General features: G+C 38.9%; 1 protein-coding gene across 7 annotated transcripts in view; it reads right to left on the bottom strand.

Moving 5' to 3' along the window:
- TRDMT1 (tRNA aspartic acid methyltransferase 1) overlaps nucleotides 1–24,215 on the bottom strand; it is a 39,264-nt gene that overhangs the window by 6,296 nt on the left and 8,753 nt on the right. For 2 of the 7 annotated variants that reach the window (XM_082046887.1, XM_082046883.1), the window contains exons 2-8: nucleotides 14,362–14,471; nucleotides 12,633–12,709; nucleotides 11,117–11,188; nucleotides 7,316–7,381; nucleotides 5,706–5,775; nucleotides 4,725–4,808; nucleotides 3,867–4,228 (exon numbers count right to left, since the gene is read on the bottom strand). In XM_082046887.1, the coding sequence (XP_081903013.1) occupies nucleotides 3,867–4,228; nucleotides 4,725–4,808; nucleotides 5,706–5,775; nucleotides 7,316–7,381; nucleotides 11,117–11,188; nucleotides 12,633–12,670 (692 nt within the window). In that variant the 5' untranslated portion in view covers nucleotides 12,671–12,709; nucleotides 14,362–14,471. Of the gene's footprint in view, nucleotides 1–3,866; nucleotides 4,229–4,724; nucleotides 4,809–5,705; nucleotides 5,776–7,315; nucleotides 7,382–11,116; nucleotides 11,189–12,632; nucleotides 12,710–14,361; nucleotides 14,472–22,105; nucleotides 22,186–22,939; nucleotides 23,063–23,086; nucleotides 23,207–24,215 lie in introns of those variants that run through there. The other 5 variants (XM_082046888.1, XM_082046882.1, XM_082046885.1 and 2 more) reach the window with 5 other exon arrangements.

A 24,215-nucleotide genomic window follows, 5' to 3' on the forward strand; every position in this document is an offset into this window, starting at 1 on the left:
TAGTATTTTCATCGGACCTCATAGTAATGACAACTGCAAAGGTGTAGGAAGGTTACTCAGGTTCCTTCGCTTTGATTATCAAATCGCCTCCTGGACAGATACAGCAAAAGGCCTTGTTATTAACAAAGTTAAGCCCTGGAGTGCAACAGTCTCTGAAGATGCTCTCTGGGGATGAGTCTGCAGTCAATGAACAAGGGTTTATCCACACTAATGCCTTATATAAGGCAACCAGGCAACTGAACAAGGCCAAGGAATATGAGCATAGCATCATCAGAAAAGGCCAGCTACACTGCACAAACCAATTTTACATGAAGGCAAAACGTGTTGAAGGCCAAATGGTCCCAGGGGGTTCAAATCACTTCTCTGCTTTCAAAGGAGGATCATCAGTGTGAGCCTCCAGCTTCTCTATCAATCCACAAAGTGGTTCAGTCAGGTGTAACTTTTGGTTGCTTGTGGATTTTCCACAGAGGGAAGGGATGTGGGACAGCCAGGCATCTTGGGAGGGAGGGAAGAAGGGAGGAAGGGAGGAAGGCAGGAAGGATGGATTTCTTGGATATTTTGTGGTTGACTGCCAAACAACATGTTTACACTGTAGTCTCTTCCAGGCTATCATTTAAATATAATTATGGGCTTTCAGAAACATGCTCTGCTGGTCTAACTATGATAGTGTTTGAACGTCCTGAAGAGAAAGAGACTGAGTCAAGTCAACAGATGACTTTTGCACAGTGGAAGAACTTCAGGAGATCCCCCACATTAGAGCAATGTGGTCTGCATCAACCATTAACAGATACAATTCTGTAGTTCTATCTGTGCATCAGGAAAAAGGTCTTTTGCTCCATTTTGGGTCCAATCTAAAGCAAGGCACTGGAAAAATTTTTGTTTCAAGCCTTTCTAATTCCATGATGAATAAAGGAATATTGTCCCTTCACTAAAGACACAATGACCCAGTATAACTCCATTTTGAGAATTTCTTCTTTAGTTGGAAAAGCTCATGAGTAGTTCTGCTAATGTCAGTGAGCGCAACACTTGTTCCAAAATAAAATGCTTGCAAATCTTCCTTAGAATTAGAACAAAAGGCCCTAAACACTGACACAGATTAAAAACTCATGGAGCCAAACTGTCTTGTAAATACACCACATTGAATTGGTTAGTTGCATTCTGAAAGTACACTAATATCAAGTATAATAATATAACACACATAGCGCTGAGGAGTTCTGAGGAGTTCTGAGTTTATTTCAGATGAACATATCTGAGCCTAAATAAGTAAGAATAAATTTCAAAGTAGTATTTCAGAGTTCTACTGAGAGTAAAGAATCTTTCAATAGGCTACATGTTATATAAAATACCCCAGTCTAAATAATTGGCACTAGAGTACAGAACTCCTCAGCAAAAAAAAAAAAAAAAATCCAGTTGGTAGTAAAAGTTATTTGGGGCCAAGGGGGTATGTTGTTTTTTTAACACAAATGTGGGCAGATGGCCAATGTTAGGGATTATTATTAATTATTATTCCAGCTGCTGACTACAGAAAAATTAACATTCCTACCTCAGACTCAGAACATAATTAAAGATGGGAATTTTTGCCACAGTAAAAAATGATGCATTGATTTTCTGACATTTCATTACCAGTTATAATGAAAGAAGTTGGCTTACAAAATTACAGTCTTCAATTTTCATCTGAGTTGAGATTCCCCTCCCTCTTTATTTCTATAAGCTTTCAAAAAAGCTCTTAGTTTCATACACATAATATATTATTTCTGAGTATATTGTGCCCCACATTATGAGTAACAAAAAGATAATTTCCACAATGCTACAGAGAGTTTCTGTAACTAATATTACACTATTTTAGAAAGTATTGCTTCTCTGTTAATAGCATATCAAGAATCAGAATGATTATATCTAAAGAAGTTGTTTTCATTTGCTTTATCCTTTAAAACGAACAACTTCATCTCACAAATTCAGTCATCACAAACATACTCAGAAGAGAAACCATGGTGTTTATCGTCTCGAGGAACTCAGCAATGATCTTCCAATTGCATAGGAGTCCAAGGTTGGAAGAGAAAACAGGATCATCTGCTCAATCTCTCACACATCACAGGCCACTACATGATGAAGTATCCATCTTCGAGGTCCCTGAACTAGCAAGACCTGGAGAAGGCATACCCAGATTATCCTCATCACATGAACCATGCTGGAAATACCTGAAGACCAACCAGAACTGAGAGAAATTTTTCTCTCAGTCTCAAAGCTGACGATCAGCATGACTTATATGAAAGACACCAGAGTGGCATCTCAGCAGTGGGATTCTCTGTACTACTTAGAGTGTTGCTCTGCTCCATCCAGGGTCCTCTTTCCTAAATCTGATGCGTCGGAGAAACGCAAACCCAGAACTCTAAGAACACATATAGAAACAATTTATTCTTGGCCTCAGAAAGTCACCGAGATGAAGCCTGAGATGCAATTATAATCCTTCTCTTAATGCAGAGCTGTAAATGATAAGACCATATTAAGAACCATGTTGGAAACCTTCCTTCCCAGCGGCTGATAGAAAAAGGCAACAAAGACAGTAAATCAGATTCCTGTGTTTTGAGCCAAGAAAAACTGCCGCAACTATCTGGCCTGGCTCCTTCCCCATCGGCAGAAGGACAACAGACACGTTCTGTGTCAGATTTCCCACCACTATATATAAGACTTCATACTAACTACTCAGGAGTCTCCTTCAGTGTGATTTTGATAAACTTGACCACAAAGTACCATGACGTATTCTAGCAAAACCACAAGGGGCCAATTTATTTTTGATGACACTTAAGGCATACATGAGATATGTAAGAGATCATTCTGGCCAAAAGCTTTTATTTGACTATTCTAATTAAGAAACAGATCCCATGAGATGTTGATTCCCGCCCCCAATTTGAAGAGTGAGGACAGAACAGGTGTATGTCTGTGAGAGCTGGGGGAAGGGCTTTCCTGTTGCACAAATTTTGAACATTTGAAATTTGTTCTCTTCTCAGCTTTTTTTATTGTCAAAAAGTTAAAACCACAAAATCTGCAGGAACTCTGTCAATCTGACAGTCTAATTTCTACTAATTAAGAAAAAGTTATTATTAGCTTTAACTCATCAACCAAGTCATTTTGCTGAAACTTTCTGAGCATTCCAAAAAAATATTCTAACTTGAAAAATTCACCAATATTAACATTTCCCACAAACCTCCAGGCTCCATCTGGCATTTTCCAATACAAAGGCATTCAGTGGAAAAGCCCCTGACCGATTGTCTGCGGCGTTTCAGAACACTCACCAACGTCCGACAGTCAAACTCGAAATTGCAAGTTACAAATCAGAAAACTACTAGACAGAAAAGCTCTGATGTTCTGCTCCATCAAACAGGATTTGTAATGCAGCAGCCTAACTGGTTTTATGACATATGGCCAATCCACAGCTATTCTGACCTACACAGCTGAAAAACCCAAGAAATCAATAGAATGTACAGTGGAGACAGTTTTAATGAGGAATGGATCTGTCATGCATGACACTTTGTAACTTCATTGAGCAATATAAAGAAATTCACTAATGAATCAGTACTATACCAGTCTACTGGAACCATATTTCCGCAGGGGTAATTAAGCGTCTGTGAAGGTCAACAGCAAATGGCACTGTCTTTTGTGAATGCCTTTTAGAGTGGGCACATGATGTTCTGCCAGATTCTCATGCTGGCATGCCACTGGACCACAAAGCACACTACATAAGGAGTTTATTTTTGAGAAGCCTGAGTTTTTTGATGAAATGGCTCTCCTTGTTTTTACAGTACACAGGCAAAAACACACTGAAATTTCAAGAAGTGATTCAGCAAGACACCTCCTTTGCCACTTACCCTTTTGTAAAGCATGTGGATCTGCGGCAGGTGGGCTTAACGATGTCTAACAAGAAAGCGTAGCGCAATAAGGACTTTGGTGGTAAGAAATACTGACTCATTCCTTCATTTTCCTCTTCCAAGAAATCTTTAAGCATTTGAATAGAGGAATCATTGTCCTGAGTGTGTTTTCTTTCCATTTCTTCTACTGTTTCAAGCTTAAAAAGGAAGGTCCCTTTTGGTAAACTCTTCTTGCTGCTGCAATCAGGACCAATGTTTGGATCGAGATTCTTCTCTTCATAAGACAAGGAAGAACTATCTTTGCCAGCAGCTTTGTTCTCGAATAAGTCTTCTAGATCCTGATCTGGGAATCTTGGCAATATCTAAGAACAAATTGTGAGAAAAAAAATAAAGAACTGCATTTGATAAACAACATGACAGCCAGCTCTGCAGTAAGAATTCCTTCAGAGATGCTCTGAATAAAGCAAGTAACTGTTTGATGTTATTTTCATGAAGATTTCAAAAAAATGTTAGCATCAAGATTTGCTGACCTATCAGCAATGATGTCAGGAGCAACTGCAAATAATTGCCTTTGCAAAAAGACCTTTTCAAGGGGGTGAAAAAGGCAGCAGAATGCATTATTTTATAGCCCACTATCAGCCACCGTCCCCCAACTCTTTAAAGCCAGCTAAGCCACTGGCAAGCATTCCAGTCCTTAGAAAAGTCAGTATCCAGGCCGAATAAAAGAGAAGAAGAATGTAACTTTTCTGTTGATATCACTTATCCCTCTCTCCATTCATCAACACATACCACTAAACCGAAAATTAACTGTCAATCTTCATGAAACAAAGCAAATACAGGTAACACTCATGCACTCACCTGACCAGGAGCTTGAAAGGGAAATGGTTCTTGGTGAAGCTTTGCTATTAGAAAATATCGCAGCCTAGAATTGGGAATGCCAAGCTGTAAGCAAAAACCCACAAGCCCTTAGTCCATGTGATAAACAGGAAAAAGTGGTGTATAGCATCATACAAGTTATCTGCCATTATATACAGTAATAGAACTATGACACATTAATATATTTTGTGACTTTAGTATTAATTCATAATACCTAAACACTTCCAACTTCCACACCTAAGTATTTTCAAAGAATCAGGAAATTACTCTTTGTACCTCGTGGTTTTGACTTTCTTTGTAAATGAACAGGAATATAAACAAACTTTTATGTGAGGTGAGAAGAAAAATTACATGCATCATGATTTCTTGGGACAGACAGTACCTCTTTTCTATAAAAAAGCAAAAAGGTGCCTCCTTGTATTTTTGAACAAGGAATTATAAGACATCTAACAACGAAGTAAATGCACTATGACTGGTCTTCAAGCTACTCTCTATCAGCTTCTCTCAGATATATACAGTACTTCACTGATTCTATTTAGCCTTGCACAAGCTGAAATTTCTCTCAACTCTTTTTTTTCAGTTGCCAGGGAAACATGCAAACAAAGCCCCTCCTCCCACAATGACAGGGTCACATCTTCTGCGCTGGGAAATCCACAGGCATCAGCACTTCTGAAGCAATGAGGCTCCTGCAGGGAAAACCACCTTCCTGGCCATGGTGCTATTAAAACACATCAAATGTTAGCAAAGCAATATGGGATTAGGATCTGAACAATAACAGCAGCACGATTATGCCAGTATACTGATAAGAAATCAGAAGTCATGCCAGACGGCTTTCTCATTCAGAAGATTATCTTCAGCTCTGGACATGACTCTCCTTTCTAAAACAATAGATCATTCTTTAATATTCTTTGGCTCGGTGCAGTTTGAACAGTTAAATAATATTAGAACAACTTTAGTACTCACACAGGTTGGAGACAAGAGAAATTCTTGATATTTAAATCCACATGTTTCTAGTGTCCGCAAAAGTTCATTTCTGGCAGTGGAAATAATCAAAAAGCAATTACTCCCTTCATACAACCTTTAGGTCCTTTTTTATCCTAAATAAATAAAAATACATTAAATGCAACACCTTAAGTACCAAGACATTCAGCACATTCAGTGAAAGAACAGGACAAATAATTCCAGATATGAAGTCATCCACTTCTGAACTTGAGGAGACAATATACAAAGTCCAGTGTTACTGTAGCAAAAAATTACTGCTACATCTTCACAGGTATCTCACACCTACTTCAGTGCAAACACCCGTTCAAAAAATATCCCATCTCTAGGAGAATACTTCTAGTGTGTCAAAAATAATCAGAAGACAAGACATTCCCTTTCTGGTGAATTATAAAACAGGAGAATAAAACCACTACAAATAGCTCACTACTTCCCTCTGTTCACAGACATACCATCAACTAAGCCTAACAGAAGGGTTAACTCAAAGGATGATGAAAATTGGTGGCTTTGATAATAACAGTGAGGTAGGACTGTACTTTACGTATGATGGAAAAATCACTGAAATTGAATTCTTCTTAAAAAGACTTGTCTTTTCTATTCTATTCCATGCACACTGCCCTAGTCTGGAACTATAGAAAAAGCAGGAGCTGTGACCTCTACCTGCCACTGTATGTGACACTGCATCCCAAGTGTCATAAAAGACAACAACCATTCCCTCTGGGGTGTTTTCTGAACTGCAACTTGTTCCAGTTCTGGCCAGCAAGGCACAGCCTAGGGAATCACAGGCCCTATAGCAGCAGGCGGCACCTCCAACAAAGCGTTCCAGCACCCACAGAGGACGGCTGCACTCTGAACCACTCAGAGAGCCGAGCACATGTCCCAGCTGCCAGCTGTGTTCATCAGGGAGCGTGACACGCAGGGTGGCTGCTCTCCTGGTGCTTTAAGGAACGCGATGGAAAGATCCTACTTTACTTCAGCAAGAAATTAGAAGGAAGACTATAAACCCCTGTCTCCTACTTGGCCCACAAGAGAGCAGAATGTTCCTGCTGTCATTAGGTAACAACTTTCCTCTTCCACATTACAGAGGAAGATTATATACAGTTTTCATACTATATCTCTGGACCATTTGATGGCAACCCTGAACCAGTGTGAATCTACTATCAACAAAAGTACTGAAGAAAGGCCCTATACTGTACTGTGATCTTGTCAGGAGATACCATGAGCTCCTGCAACAGATAAAACCCCAAAATATCTGAGTGCTACACCCACTGTTATTGTTCTTCAAAAATAAACACTGAGCCTTTCTAAAAGGACACAACATAATCAAATCAAATCAATGGAGACAACTTGTTACAATATATTTTATCTGCTCAGAGAAAGAAATAGTTATTTAGCAAATTCCTTTCACAACCTAATACTTTCAAATTAAAATAGTATGTTCAACCCACAGCTGCTAGCTGTCCCATCTCACTCTATTTTGTTAACTTAAATTCTAGGAAATAAAAATCCTGCCTTCCCCTTCTGGAGACAATGTCCTTTATTAAAAACTAAAACCTGCATAAGTTAGACTTTACCTCGCAGAAGAGCATTCAAATCCTTTAACATTTTCTAAAAGTAGGTATTTTGGAAGCTTCTGGAGCCTACAAGGGGAAAAAAAAAGATCAACAATCAGAGTAACAAGATGTAAACTACATTATATTCATTGACAGATTTGTTTAGCTCAAAATATTTGCCACACCATGCTAGCTGTTAAAGTTTATCATTCTTAAAAAAATGTACCTGAACTTTCATGGTTGCCTAGATCAAATCATTGGCAACTGAATTAAAAAAGCAGACTGCTGGCAATTACAAAAAACAACAAAAACCACGTAATAATATTATGCTTTAAGAAATGAACAGTGGGAAACATTTTCAGAATTGCATGCCACTGTTCATTTCTTAAAGCTTAATATTATTATTAAACAGATTGAATTGGTAATGGGGAAGATAACTGTTCAGGGAAAAAAATATCACTATTTAGCCATGGAACAGAAAACTTTCATTTTAAAGTGCTTAAACCCCAAATCAATGTCAAAATCTCACATCAACTTTAGTGATAACACACCAGAACCTATATTCATCTAACTGCTTTAAGAAACACGACATGTTCAGAGCTCAAACTGCAGATATTCTCAGTTTTCTATACTTTTTTCTTTCATTTTGATTGCGCGGGAGGGGAAGGAGGCGCCTGAGGTTTATCAAGATCCGTGCAGAGGTCTGGAATAGGCTTATTCCAAAAACAGCCTGTTAAATCTCTGGAGAAAGGAACAAGCCCAAACTGTGCCAGGGACCATGCTAACAATTTAGAGGCATAGATGATTCAGATTCAAGTCTCTGGGAACGTTTCTTGGCACTGATTAATTCTCTAGTAAAGCTAATGTAGATATAGTATGCTTGCCACACACTGAGATCTCAGAACAGCATATAGAAACAGAATACTAATGCCACCAGACAGCAGCTCCATACTTATTTAAGTCAGTAAGTGACCTCGGACTTCCACTGGTACAAATCACAACACAATTTGTTTTAGCACATTCTTAACTACCATCAACTAAAGACACACATGAAGAAATAAACAACTAAAACATTTCACAATAAATTGGAAAACGTACAAGATACTATGTCAAATTTTAAAATACTAAAAATAATACTGAAAAAAATAACACTGCACTGAAAAAGGCAGCAGCCAAATTCCCTGCAGAGGAATGGAGAATATATCTGTTGGTATGTTTATCCACACTCAACATCATCATCATCACCTACTATGAAACTTATTTTTAAAGTAATGAATCCAGAGCACAGCCTGAAATGCAAGAGCTCATACAGGATCAACAGATCACAAGACAAGTAATCACCATACAAAGAGTATGTGTTAAGTACTTGGCAGGTATTAACATTACGAATGTGTTTGTGAAAGTAGAACTTTGACATCTTAGCATTAGATTTCCCTGAGTTATGACTTGGACACGATAAACAGACAGTGTCTGGACCATTTAGGTCAGATGTTGTTTGCCCCCTGGGTGCTCCAAGGATTTCTCAGGTCTTTCCAGATACTGAATTTGTCTTTCCAGGCTATCTTTGAGCCTTATTTCACCAACATTTCATTACAAAAGGCTGAACGTAAGGTAGGAGCAGCCAAGGGATGAGAAATTATTTTATAGTTTCCATAAACAGCATGCATGCTGTACCAATTTAGAATGCAAAGTGATAATTCCTATATTAAGAATTTCCCTTTTTTGGGCTGAAATACTCCATGCTCAACGTCTGGCAAACATGCCATATCCAGAAAATACAAAAACACTATCTTAGTAAAACATAAACGTGTTGGAACTCAGAAATTCTGCAAGAGCCATCACCTTCAACATATTACAGACTGCTTACAGTGAGGACTGCCTGGAGAAACAACCTGCCCAAGGGCGATAAGGGACATCAGCAGGGTCTCGTGGGGTGTGGAGATAAAGTGCCACGGCCAAGCCCAGCTCCTTTGCATCGTCATGACGAAAAATGTATGTCCTGCAGTCTCTAAAGCTTTGGTTTCGAGAAGGAAAAACTTCTGCCCTTTAGCCAGTTAAGCCCACAGCAACCAGGAAGCACCACTTCCATATTCATGCACAACAGTGTCCCAAAGGCAGCCAGCTTCTTCTCTGTGTCCCAGCTTAACGGAAAGGAATACTGAGGTCAGGATTCCCTTCAGGAAGGTACTATCATTCTGACTATTTATTAACTTACATATTATCTGCTGGTTTTAATTTATAATTTTGAAAGGTCAGTCAAGAGGACTGAGTTACATTCCTTGTTCCAAAAAAAAGATCATTTGCAACTTCAGAAACCCACGTTATCTCCCTATTTTTGTACCTCTGCTAGAGGTAGGGGAGTAATAATAACCTTCCTTTTTACCTATTCATTGTATAACTTTCTAGGCTACAGAATCTGCATCATGTTCTGTTTCATGTTCTCTGTCACAGACTTCTTAGGTGGTCCCAGCCAAGCCACTCAACCCTTCTGTATCCGTGTTCTCTATCTGCTGATGACAAAGGCAAATATGTGGTCCCACTTAATATTGCTGGCTGCAAAAAAAGTTGTTCATGGAAGAAGGATGAAGACCCCCTTCTCCCAGTGGTAATGGTAGCTTGAAAGAAAACCTGTTGTTGGTACCCGTTTCCTTCTTGCACAGGCAGCATTCATTAAAAAAAAGAAAAAGCAAAAAAAACCCAAAAGCCAGCCGGACCTTTGTCCTCCTCCAATTCTGAGAGCAAGATTAACCAGCGGAGGAACACAGAGAACGCAGCTGTCTCAGCCCCCAGCAGAAGCAGGACTGCCAGGCAAGTGTCTGCTGGGCTGCAACTGATGCAAATTCTCAAGCTCATGCCAAGTGGTGCCCAATGGACATCTCAGTCCGGAAGCTGAGATTTCTGCTGGATAATCTCCCTGAGAACTGCTTGCTTCACTTCCCCAGGAGTGGTTCTTACAGTGCTGTGCACCTCTTCCCAAAAACAACTACCAGCATTACCTGGAGCTGATTTTTAACACTCTCAATAAGAACAATTTAAGCCATCTCTGTTTGGATTTACTGTTTCAAAAGTTAATCTATAAATAACACAAACAATTATGGCTATTTTATTAGGAACTGGGGTCTGACCCAGGCAAAAATGACAGATGAACACAAAGACAAGAGCACTGCTCAGACAGTACAGTGATATTCAAAATTTTAGTATTACTACTTGAAACAAGAGACCATACTACAAACCAAAACTATATGAGCTGCCCCAAGATATCTAGAGGCAGGACCAAAAAGACAGAAAAGATACTTTAAGAAAAAATGGAAGGGGACAGAGGATGTATTGTATTGTGCCGTCAATAACATATTTAAATAAACTCATTAAAATATTACCTATTAAAACGTGGCTAAATGTTGCATCAGAATCAAAGCTTTTTCAACCTGGTATTTCAAACAATTTTAACGTTTCCATGATGCCTATTAGCAAACTATTATACTGCCAACATCTGCTTCTAAATAAAGTCAATGCAAGTTTGATGTTGAACAGAAACTAAATAACTCCATTTGTTTCATTTATGATACAGCCATGCTTTAAATAGACACACAATAAAAAGAAAACCAAACAATGAAAGCATACACAGTAACTATGAGATTATAATGGCATCAGTAAAATACAAGTATTTAAGTTACATATGAACACATGAAAACAGACAAGTAATACAACACCATACAAGTAGTATCCCTGTAAAACATTATAGGTGGCTTGTCTCGCTGCAATATAAAACACCTACTTAGTTACACCAAAGGCTTAAGAACTGAGGTAGAAGTTCATTTATACCTTGGGAGAATATCAAGGATATAGAGAAAGCTCTTTGTCCGTGGATCGGATACATCACCTTGCAGGCCAATTCTAAGAAAGAATAAAGAAACACTTGTATATCACTCAGAGCAAACTGCTTTTTACTTACAATTTTTTCTACAGAAAGCTGACATGTTTTGGTTTAAGTTTCAAAAAGGGACTCTGCAAAAGCATTTTGTACAGACACGAGGACCTGCTCACAGAGGCAGTGTCCTAAGAAATGCTCTAAGGAATGAAAGTCTGCCCTGGAATTCATCAGCTCACAGGGAGGTTAAAATCAAAGCATTCAGTAATGAAACCCACTCCCCAGTCTGCAAAGTGTTTAGCATTCTGGTCTTGTCCAGCAAACCCCTGGAACATGCTTGGCGCTGAAAGAACAAAAAAAAACCCACTGAAGTTCCTGGGAATACGTTTACATCAAATATATCACATTATTTCTATGAATTAAAGCCTCAGTGCTCACCATTTTGCAGAGTTGAGCCCCATATGAATAACTTTGTAACCAATTTTGTAACATTAAACTGGACAGTTCCTGCATTAGGATCCCAGGCCTGTGTTACTTTAACTCGTAATTGCATTAGCTCTTAAAAAGAATAAAGCCTTAGTACAAGAGCTTTAGCATGTCTCTAAATTAATTCGTCATTAAAAGATTTTTTTTTCAGAGTATTATAAAAGAAAAAATTTGCAGGAACAATTCCTGTATACATCACAGATTTGCACAAATACATTTTTATAGATCAGCAACATGTTGGAGGGATTTCTTTTTCACCTTAGAGCATTCATTGAGATACACTTTCTTACACAAGTAGTTTCATCACCATCAACAGGACTTTTCAGTAAGGTACTACTTTGCATGAGTACGGTTACTAGAATCTTACCTCTACTGGTCACTGCTGTCAAACAATATGAATTTGAAACTAATCTGACAAATAACATCTCAGTAAGCTCAGTTCTTGATTAGCAAGATATTTCTCTGTACCATCCACAAAATAATTTCAAAGTCATTATCCTCCTAGTCTTGGCTAAAATAAAAATAGTCCTCAAAATAAACTACTTGTGTGCACCTGCAATTTGCAAAGTACAAATAAAAACAGATTACACTCTTAGTCTCAGGCAGAAGTGAGAAATTTCAATCCTCCTTCTTGGAGTTGCCTCAGGGAAAGATTAGATTGATATCTAAAGGGAAAGGAAGCACTGCCAAACAGCAAAATCTTTGAATTTCATTGTTAGATGAACAATATAGCATGTAAAATAAGTATTGTAAGAAGCATACTTAATTTCAACTGAATTAAAATATACAAGAAACATGACCAAGAATTAATATTCAACCTGCTTCCACTTCAGTAAATCTCATGGTGAGCAGGGCTGCTATGCTGCTGCTTAGAACAAGAAAGATGCACAGGTAAACCACACATCGTGTCACTCCTGAGAACATTTCTCCTTTAACAGTACATTTGTAACAACGGCACTTTTCTCTGAAGTGTGCTATATCTACCTTGTAAATGGCTGACAGGGAGGGCTCATCAAAATCATATCAAAAGATAATCTGTCAAATTCTTTCAGTGTTATGCCCTGAATAAGGAAAAAAAAAAATAGAAGAATTTTGAGTGTTGCAAACTGTGTAACTGTATGAAACTCTCAAGTCATCTTTCAGACCAAACTACTCCTCTTACTTTCATGATATGCTTCATCTAGCAAAAAACTACCTAATCTCCCATTTGACCTATAATTTCATTCTTTTTTACATTAGCAAATCATACAATGCAAGTATACACTTGGTTGCTTTGAATACAAATCAAAAGCGCTAATGATGTCAGCATCTACATATAATCTTGAGGTTTTAGTCAAATCATTCTTTCAAAAGAGGTGTAGTTGTTCTTTCAGTAGATCACATTAAAACACCAACTGGTTATTTTCTCAAAATACAGTATCATTATTCAGATATGAAGTCTTTGTACATCAAAAAAAATATTAACATATCCAAAACAGGTGCGAAAATATTAGAACTTCTCCAAAGACAAAATATCTGAACAGAAAAAAAAGTAGCTCAAGTGGTAACATGGTAATTTTTACAGATCCAAACTATGAGTTTTAACTCTCAGGAGCCCACTGCCAATGCACCCTGATAAGTTTAGTTCATTTTAGTTTTTGCCAAGTAAAAATTCCTTCAAAGACATTATATGGCTGAAAGTTCTACTCTGCAAAAATATTTCTGTTCAGAGAAGAAAGAATTAGGTCTATGGCATAAAGTAATTACACAGGTAGAAGTTCCTCTATACTAACTTTAAGCAGCATGAGAAGGACAACATACTAAGGGGCCAAGAGCAGAGGACAAGGATAATGATCAAGTAACTACAGGCTAGACAAAAAAATCACCACCTCACATATTTTGAGAGATATCTATATAGTAAATGTAACATAACAGCCCACAGAAACTAGACAAAAGCTGCTATTTTTCCAATAATTTTAAAGAAGGTCTTACTGACTGTAATCTGCATATTTATATTTTCCCATGTAAAACTTAAAACTATCATTTGCCCTGTTACGATTGAGTGCTGAATAAGCAGCTGACCTTTAGTTACCTATCTCAGTATTACTAAGCTGGTGTCTTAAAACAAATGCAGTATATTTTACTGTCATACAAAACTGTAAAAGAAGATTAAAAAGTATACAGTAATTTCTAACTAAATCCAGGAAAAAACACATGCCTAGTTTGCTCCGCAATTATGAAAACAGAAGCCAATTTTACCTAGTTCTTCAAATAATTTGGAAAAGTGACAGAATTCCTAAAACATTTTATCTATTTAGCCCACAAAAAACACAAGACTGTTCTAGTATATTTTCTTGTGCTTTACTAAGCTCAACTATAACTACAAAACAAAGGCATGCCTCTAAGTAACTTAATTAAATTCTTTCAAAATACATGAATTTTTTTTTTTTAATCTAGAAATACAATTTTTGTCATTCCTTTCTTGCTGGTAAGCATTCCTCTTGACATTCAGGTAACCCTTCTTGATGCAACAGTCAAGACTCCCAGGAAAAGACTGCAGCGTGAGTATCCCTCTAACTTCAACAAGCAACCACAAGAAATTGAAGTTATTGTAAAACTGCTGTATTTATCATAACATAAATATTTTCATTTATCTTATTAGTAACAAGGACAGTGAACACAACTTACACCTACAAGTGCCAGACTAGAGCAAAAAAAGACAGTCATTACTCACCTCAATTGTCTTTGCCCATAACGGTGTGCTGGGAAAGTTGTGCTTATAAACTTCATTGGCAAGAGTGTTCACATCAACAGCAGCAACAACTTCTGCAGATGGGCAGCTTTCTAAAATTAAAAAAAATAATTTTAAAACTATAGCTTCTCTTTGCTACTCTTGGAAAAATGTTTTTGTTAAGTTGTGCTACAGCTATGCTCAAAAATAAAAGCGAAATTACATGATCAAACTCCGCTGTGTTGCCATTCAAACTTCATATGAAAAATGTACCATGTTTCTACTTGTATGGCAAATACTTCCCTTCCTTACATATCCAAAAATGGAAGGTAACTGTGCAATTCTTAATTTGTAGATACCGTCACACATAAACTCCAAACAGGGTTCATCTCTACAGCATTCCCACCTGCAGACTGTCTCTGTGGTCACCGAATTTCTTTGCTATAGGAACGCAGTCTGAGTCAACCGGCCAAGCCCCCCTGCCAGGGCCTGAGACTCTCCAGCCACTGATAACTTACAGGATTTACACGTGTTATTCTAGAAGTATACTACTTCTTGTTAAAAAATGACACCAATAATTATGTTTGAGGTACATCTACTCCTGCAATAAAACTTTAAGAAGTTGCCTGAAAAACATTTGTGTTTATATTCCAATAAACCAATTTCTGCCTCTTTTGGGTTCAAGGTCTCCAAAACATCAAACACTTTGAAGGACAACATTTGTCAGTTTCTCTCGGTATCAAGGGAGGTATTTCTGGACACTCAGAGGTGTTATGCAAAAGAAGAGAGCACAGTTTAACAAATCTCTGGACAGCTAAAATCCTGAGAAAAAACACACTAAAAATAATGTAAATAAGCAACAGTTGATTTACAGGGTAACAGAATAATAGGTTCTACGGAAGCTAAAGACATTAAAAGAAGGGTGTTTAACCCACTGCTCATCATGTCACACTATTTATTATTACTAACCACAATACCTTCACTGAGGCTTTTTATGCAGGAAGACAGGCTGTGGTCACGGCTATAGCCGCAGGCAGAAAACAGTGACCATACTTCCTGATATACAGGACCAGTTTTGATCACCAGGAAATCTACATTATGGTCATCACTAGAGAGCCTCAGATGAAACACAGCCAACTAAAAAAAACATTTTTGTAAGCCAAAACAAACAAGGCAAATAGCCACATGTCTTTGAGTAGTCTCACAGCGTGTCCTACAAACACATTAACACATGACTCTATGAGACATCTTATGAACTACTGCTAGTCAGCTAATTATTTACAGTTTGAGAAGATGAAAAAACAATTATGATGTCCCCATTGGATTTAATTTTGAGTGATGCAGTTATCACCCATCTACTATCTTTCAGGTTTCTAAGGCCACACTGTTTAAAACTAAGACAAAGGAGAAATCCAGATATTGGAAATATTGTAGCAGACATTTTAACAAAGACCAGCCTGGTTCTCCTGGGTTTATTTGGTGCAACAGAGGGCAAAAAGGAGTTTCACAAGAAAAAGATTTGCAGACAGATGTCTGTTAAGGGTTAACATACAAATCATTATTTGCAGTCTCTGTCTTGACATTTTGACCATAAGCATTAAATACAGGTGTACCCATGAGGACAACAGCATGACTACACCTGAGATTACAGAACAGGTACGTTAACACTGACATCTAGCGTGAAAAGAATGTCGCCATAGCAGGATGACTGGCTGAATTTACAAGCATATTCAAGAACCAAGACTTTCATTTTCCTACAACAAAGCTGTATCACATAAGTCATGCAAGAAAACTTCAAGTACTGTTTAAAAGACTGATTTTCTCATTTGTTCTTTCAGTTCTTAAAGCAACTTGTCCTGACAAGCTGCTCCTTACTGTGTGTTCCCGGCACTCCAGAAGAAAATAAACAAACAAACAAGAACCTCGAATTATTACAAATTATTATCTAAATTAACATAGTGTTTAAAAATGACAATCAGAAAAGCAGGCAAGTGATGGTTCAGACACTCATCCTTTTTACTAACATCAATCCAATCTCTCCTGGCACACACACACAAAAAAGGAAGTACTGGGGATTCACATCGAGGGACTTCACATACCCAAATGCCTGGAAATATTGAAAGAAAGCACAGTCATTTACTGAACCCCCTTGCAATACAATGTTCAGTCTACACCAGAGATGTTAACCCTCATGGAAAAGGGACAGGATCTTCTCCTGAATTATTCTACCTCTCTTCCCAGTTCAAAGGCCTGTTATTTTTTTCAAAGCTTCTTCTCCTTTCACTCCCAAGCTGTGGCTCACTTGGGAGTTCCTGTTACAGAACAGACTCCTTCTAAAAGCTGATTAAGCGTATTTGTGTGGAAATACCCTGGAAATGCATGAAGGAGCTTGAGCAGAGAAGCAGATCTCACACATCCAATCTAACAAAGAAAAGCTTGTGTAAATTTCAAACAATGCAAAAATGAAACATTTTTAAAGAACTCCTCAAATTTAAATAGCTTTGATGTCAAACTGTAATACTCTGTTTTGCTATAGCATTTATCTTTATTGCTTGAAAATGACTGTAGGAATGTATCATAAAAATGACTGAAAGCAGAATAAAAAAAAAAACAAAAACACAAAAAAGCAGAAGCAAGACTGTGTTTAACTACTGCCACTGACAAAAGGCACAAAAGTAACTCAGGAATATGAAAATGCCCCTGAACAGTTGACTTAGTGAGATGTTAAATCAACTCCCCAAATCATGTAATAGGCCTTCAACACAAAACCAGACACAGCTCTGGAGAATTTTTTTCCAAACAAGTACATCCAATTTTCAAAATATAGCCATTTAAGAGAATTAAAACTATGCAGAAAACAATTTAATTTTATAAAGACTAAAGCAAAAATAATACACATTTTCTAAGTGAAATTAAGGAGCTGCTGGACTACTTGATTTGCAATATTCCTCAACACCACAGTTTTTGAACCAAGACTTTGCATTTCTGAAAGAAATGTTGTCACTCAAAAGGAAGCCACAGACATGGTGGGGAAGTTACTGAGGGAGGTGTTATGGCTTATTTTTAGGCAGACTAGATTGTAACACTCTCTCTTGGCTGTAAGCAGGTGAACTCACATTCATATCATCCTACTAGGAAAGTACTGATTTTGCACCTGAGTCTTAAAAACACCAGGATCCACATTGCAGAAACTCCTTATTGTTTAAATTGCCTAAAGAGGCAGCAAACAAACCTGGGGTCTGCTTGGCTTACGGCTTATAAGCCATTGCACCAGTTGTAGTCACTGTGAAAGGGACGCTGCTGTAATGACTGGAAGGTGAAGCATTTGAAACAAAGGAAGACAAAATACATGCATTAGCTTCTGATTTGGAAAAAAAAAAAAAACCACAAAGGATGTCATGCTCAAACTCTGAAAACAAAATTTCTGGCATTACAACATATGTCCTTTTCCACTTCAGAATCAATACCTTTGTCATGTGTTTCTAGCAGACCCTAAAATTAACATAGATCTGTTTATATTCACTACTGTACTTTTGTAATAGAATCATCAATGTCAGCAAAGCACATGAAATACGTGGTGTTACACCAAGGGCAGAGCCTGGCGGATCTCAGCGTGTTGGAAAAATCTGAGCCAGAACAATTATCTAGTCTAACAGGTATATGGAAACAGATGGAAAAAGGAAGATTAGTCACATGTTTTGTCAGTCCTGTTTCCTTTTAAAACAGAGAGCAAAGATTCATTTCTGTCAGCTCTTGGCTGAGGTGATTAGGCTGAACTCCCCACAGCCACAGTCAACATGACTATCAGTAAACTTGATACTTGCTTCCTGCAGGATATTTAGCAACTTTTTCACTACTCCGGCAGGATTTGTTCACGCTCAGCCACATAAACTATGTAAATTTACATTGTAGCACAACTGACACTATCCTGTGCTACAAAGGGCTATATTTTAGAGAAGCATCACATCAAAATGAATTTCAGTGTAAAAACTTGCTCAAAGCGGCTATATTTTTGTTTTGCATTGTGCTGAATCCTAAAGCTGCTTGTTGGTTTTGTCTCCTTTGCCTCTCCTCCTGAGACAGCTATATGCTCAGTGTAATTACACACACCGGTTTATCATGCTGTGCAATTCACAGAGATAATAAAAATGAATAAATAGAGATGAGAGAGTACAAGAGACTCAAATTCTTACTCAGTAAAACTGAAATATAACAATTGAAGGGGAATGAGATCATCAACTTTATCACTGCAAAATTAAGATTTTGTTTTTTAAAGATGTCCTTTCATGTGTTATGCATAGAGACTTTTTTCAGTGACCTGTCAGAATACAATCGCTTGTGGCAAAGACCTGGAACCCATTTTTCATGGGAAAACTGCCTAAACTAATAAGCCAGTTTAAGTTTGTTTTGATTGGGAATGAGGAAGGGCAGGCTTTTTGTTTGATGGAAAGTTGCTAAGGAAATGAATTTGTAGCTATGGATTTTCTAAAAATAAAACACCGTATTTTTCACTGCAGAAAATCTGCACTTCATATATAAAGAAAACATTCACACACACACATACATATGTAAAATATTGTAGGTTTAGACATTTATGATCTAAACATCAACCTTTATAAATCTTACAAAGTGTGTAGCACAGGGCAGGAAGAAGTGCATTCCCATTTCTTAGCTGCCTCAGTCTTTCAAGAGTGTAAATATGAAGACTCCCTGACTTCTGACCTTAATCAAGCTCAGCTTTCTAAATTGTATCTTGCCTGCCTTTGCCTGCCTTTTGTTAAACTTAAAATACTATTTTAAAGCATGCAAAACCTAAAACTAGAAATTCTGATATGCTAAATTATCTGCAGCTAAAGTATCAACACAGAGCTAGACAGTGCCCAAGATTTTCTTTTTCAGTTTTGGACTGAAATTTAAATTCAGGAACAGAATTATTTTCACTGTGAAAAAGAACCTGAGTCAACTATGTAACTATGCAGTAATATCTTCTACGAACTGTTAAGAGAAACACTCACAAGAGAGTATAAGCTTCTGTGAATTTATTAAAATGCAATTATTTTTTACTGTAGGCAAGGACAATCTCAAAACAAATTGCATACTATCTGGTGCCAGCTGTATTCTAATTTAATGACAGCTGCCAAAACAATGAACATCCTCATCCTGCAAGCTCAAGTATATGCTATCCTAAAACTCAGTTTATGAAAGATCACAGCCAAAAAGCACTTCAAGGTATAAAAGGCAGTGTCAGATTTCCTGGAAAATACCTATTTGCCAAATGAAAACACTGGCAATTTCACAGAGAAATAGAAAGTTGGACCAGCTCTGCTAAACAAAACGGGTCACAAAACTGGCTACATGACACAGTCAGGAACCACCACTGAGGCAGAACTTGCCACAGCTGCAGAATCTCTTCTGCAGAACAAGTTGCTTTCTTGGGGTGCTGCCACTGAAGGATTCCATGCTCTCTCTTTTCCACATATTCCTATTATTTTCCTTGGCTGTATACATTCAGTAGAAACCATAAAAAGAAAAGAAGTATTATACACAATCTACATCTCTCATGCATAAGGTTTATGAAAGCACTGGCAGAACAGAGGGCTTTCTTTTCAAGTTTTCATGCAGAAAAAAATATAAAACTTCTAATATTTCTATACTTGATTTAAATGGAAGATGCCAAACAACATGCCATTTGCTAAATGATTTCAAGAAACTGTGTCAGAGACATTTTGAAATAGCGTGGTTTCATGTACACATATAGATCTAAAACATATAAGAAACCCTATTATTAAACCCTATTATTATCACTTTTTTCTGTTTGATTTCCACATAAAAGCAAACACTTAAATCCCTTAACTTTACTTTGTTCCTTTATAAACTGTATAAGAAAACTAAATCCAGATGTCTAAGAGATTTAAAAAGAGAAAATAGCAGAAAGGATCAAAATGCCTATGTGAGTATTCCTGAGCGCAGTGCAATTCATCAAAACCAGTTTTATGTAACGATCTGTCATCAAATACTTCAGTGCAAATTGCATAGAAATTTTTTCATTCAAATTGCCTGATTATTAGTTTTAACAACCCTCAAAACAAGATCTTCATCTAGAAGTGTACAGTTCAGACTTCTTCCAAGACAACACAACGCCTATGGGCTGAGTTCTCATATGCTTCCCAGAAAAATAAGCACCCAGATCTAAAAAAAAGTTATACCAACTGTAATGTAAATGTCACCATATCTATCTGTTTTGCAAATTTCAATTGACATTTAACCATTTAGCACTGTCTGCGGTCACTTACACAAATAATAACTTAAGTCTCCTCTTATCACAGTCCATCTGCTCTGGCTGGTACCGCTACAAAAGCATCTCAGTCTCACTATTCACACTAATTGTAATTTCTTCAGTCAAATGTAAGCACGGAAGAACAGAAATTACAAGATGGACTGACACTGATGCAGTTGCATTCAGCAAATTCAGAAACAGAAAGCTTGGAAACAATTTTACCCTTTCACGAAATAATACAAGCACTCTAGTTAATTCCTTCACTCTCCAAACTACACAATATATAAAAGTGATAGATGATCTCAAGTCTTCATATGCACAGTATCCATCCACTGGGGCATCACTCATGAGTATAACTTTCGGATACAAGATTACAGTTTCTGATAATCTTCTAAGGCCGCATTCTCAATATTCCCATCCTTTTAAATATTTGTTGTGTTGTAAATGATGCTTTCTTAGATGGCCATCCACAGGATATCACATCTGGCATTACAGCTAATTAACTATTGCAGCACATTACTGGACATCCACAAGACATCTATTACTATGTTAAGAATGTAGCTAGATGATATTCAGTAACGATCTGTTACGTACATACACACACCAACACATGACAAAGAGCTGACAGAAGGACCATGGTGTAGGCTAAGTTTCAGGATCCAGTCCACTTTCTACAGAAATATGTCTATAAAACATATCGTTCTTCGTCACTTCAGAAACAAGACTACTGGAAAAGCAAAGCATTACCATTACAGCTACCATTACAGCTATATATAATATACGCAATGTATAACACCCTTATAGCATTCCACAAAATCTCCAAAATCTGCAATTCCATAGAAAGATTTATTTTGCTCTTAATACTCTAAGAATGGCTCTAGAAATAAGGAAAATGCATCTTCACAACTGGTGGTTAGGATTACTTGTAAATGTAGGTACCTATTTTGGTATATTGTGTATTTTTATATATTATAAAAATACAAAATATATATACGCATTCAAGCAAACATAGTAGAAAAAATGCCACACTGCCAATTGTGAGTACGTTTTAAGGACATAAATGATGCTAAAGAGATTCTACTCCATAAGCATAACCTTTTAATATTACATAGCTCCCTGGAAAATTAACAAGATAAGGTGAGTTTTCACCTGGTGCGTTTTTGACGATGCTCTCTGTTGTCAAGTGTAGGACAAGGGTTCCTAATGCTTTTGAAGGCTGAAGTATTTGAAGGATTGTAGTTACAATTAAAATTATTATAGCAATACTCATAAATTATACAAATGTGTGTTTAAACCAGGACTTCAAAGCAACAAGGCCCAGGGTGTTTTACAAAGGAAATCAATAGCCCTGACTCAATTTTTCACTTGAGGAAGCCAAGTCACAGAGTCTACAGGAAGGTCACCCAGGCCATGCTTTAGCAATTCAGCAAATTGAGCTCTAGGGTTCCTTGTACCAGATCAAAAACTCACCTGAGCACAGGGTTTAGCATGAACTCTCTACACCAGTTCAAGTTCCACATTCAGTTCTCAAATTTATAACATGTTATACCAATCTCATATGGTCAGACTCACACTGGATCATGTAACAGCTATTCACCTAAGTATGCACCATAAAAACCCAGTCTATGTGCATGCCTACGGGATACCCTGGCTAATTTGATTATCATCCTCTGTGTCTCCACGATTCTGATCCCATTCCCAGCAGGGTGCACCAGTAGAAGACAGAACCTGTACTAACGAACACAAAATCACAGTGGTCCCAGGAGCAGCTGCCCAGGCTGAAGAAGCAACATGGATCCCTAATGTCCACCCCAACGTGCTCCTGGGTACCTGGTGCCACCCAGCAGCCACAGATGCTTTCCAGCACTGCTCAGGTTACAGCCATAGGCCCCTAACACAAACACATCATTAGCCAAAACCAAGCCCCCTCACAAGCCGGCCCCAGGCAGCCCTGACAGCAGGCCTGTGAGACAGCACCAGCCCCCGCCATGAGGCCGCTGGCCGGCCCCGGCCAAGGGGAGGTTGTGTCCCAGGCCTTGGGACGAGGCCGCGCCCCGCCTCACAGCTTCCTGCCACACGGTGCTTGTGCAAGACGGCGGGGGAAGGCAACAGGAGAAGTGGGACCTGCTCCCCATCGAGAAGATGGCGCCCTCCACAGCCTCCCCTCAGGGGTCGGGGTGCCACCGAGGAGATGGCGTGGTCGGCGGAGGGGGCGGGCGAGCAGGCGGACGGTGGGGGCGCACGGCGGGGCTGCGGCGGCAGCGAGCACCGAGAGTCGCGCTGGCGTCGGCCGCTCGCCGGTACCTTTCAGGGCCTGGTGCATCCCCCCGATGCCGCTGTACAGCTCCAGCACCCGCAGCGGCGCCATTCCCCGCAGCCGGCGCCCGGCCCTGCCCTCCCGCCGGCCTCCCCGAGCTCCGCCCGCCCGTTCCGCCGCTATTTCGTTCCCACCTGCCCTCCCTCCTGCGGGCCAGCGGCTCTGCCAGCCCCCGGCCGCTGCGCAGTCCCGGGGCTGCGGCTGAATTTGGCATTGCTGTTGATTGCTCCTTAAACCCCAAAGGGGGCTTAAGCTCGGAGGATGAAGCCACTCGCTGGCTTAGCTGGTCCTGCTGCCCCCGAGGTGCCGTGGGGCTGATGGTGACCAGCAGCTGTGTGCACCCTCCTGGGAGTGAGGGATCAGGAGAAGGACCTGCTCCCCACCATGGATCACTTTGGGGTCAGCATCTCCCGACCGAGGGCTCCTCACAGGGGCAGCAATGAAATCTCCAACCCCGTTGCCCCTCCTCAGGCCCTGGGCCACTTCAGGGTGTCCAGCCCGGCCATAAGCCCCAAGGCAGCAGCGAAGGGCAGGCAGGAGACTGACGTGAATTTCGGTGGCTTGTGCCCAGCCAGGTCACAGAGAAGGGGGACGTGTGGCAGCGAAAAGGGCCTGTCCCCATGGAGGGTGTGCATGCTGCTCAGCTGGGCAGCTGCTGTGAATGGCGCTCCGAAGTTAGGGGCCTCAGCGTTTGTGATTTCAGCGGGTGATGATGTTTTTGAGAAGTCATTTCAAAGCCTGCACTGCTGGTAGAACAGGAAGGAAGGAAATAACTGATGAAACTGGTCTAATTTGCCCTAACACTATGAAATTGTTTTTGCTAAATTGGAAAGGAAGAAACGACTCAAAGACACTGTTGCCTATGAAAAGTAGTTTGTTTTTGAAACAAGTATTAGATGTGCATTTACATATATATAAAACAACCAGAGTAAATATCCTGCACACTATTATGTGGGTTACCCCCACACATGAGTAGACACTCAACTATGCCTCAGTTTGCACATTTGGATTCTGAAGTGAAGGTGGAACCTTTAAAAAAAAACACAACCAAACAAACAAATAAAAACCTAACCAAGAAACAAAAAAACCCTGAACTTGTTTCTCTAATCATTTATTGAGTTAATCATATTTTTGTGGAGCCTCTTAGAAACCTGTCAAAAATAAGGTGTATTTGAGGAATGTTTATTTTTCCTGAGAAGGTGCCTCATACAGCGTTATAGTAGCTCCCACCTCTTTTCTTTCAACAGAGGAAGAATTTTTAAA

The sequence above is a fragment of the Streptopelia decaocto genome, assembly GCF_964273445.1.
Source record: "Streptopelia decaocto genome assembly, chromosome: 2".
In the NCBI taxonomy this organism is placed as follows: Eukaryota; Metazoa; Chordata; class Aves; order Columbiformes; family Columbidae; genus Streptopelia; species Streptopelia decaocto.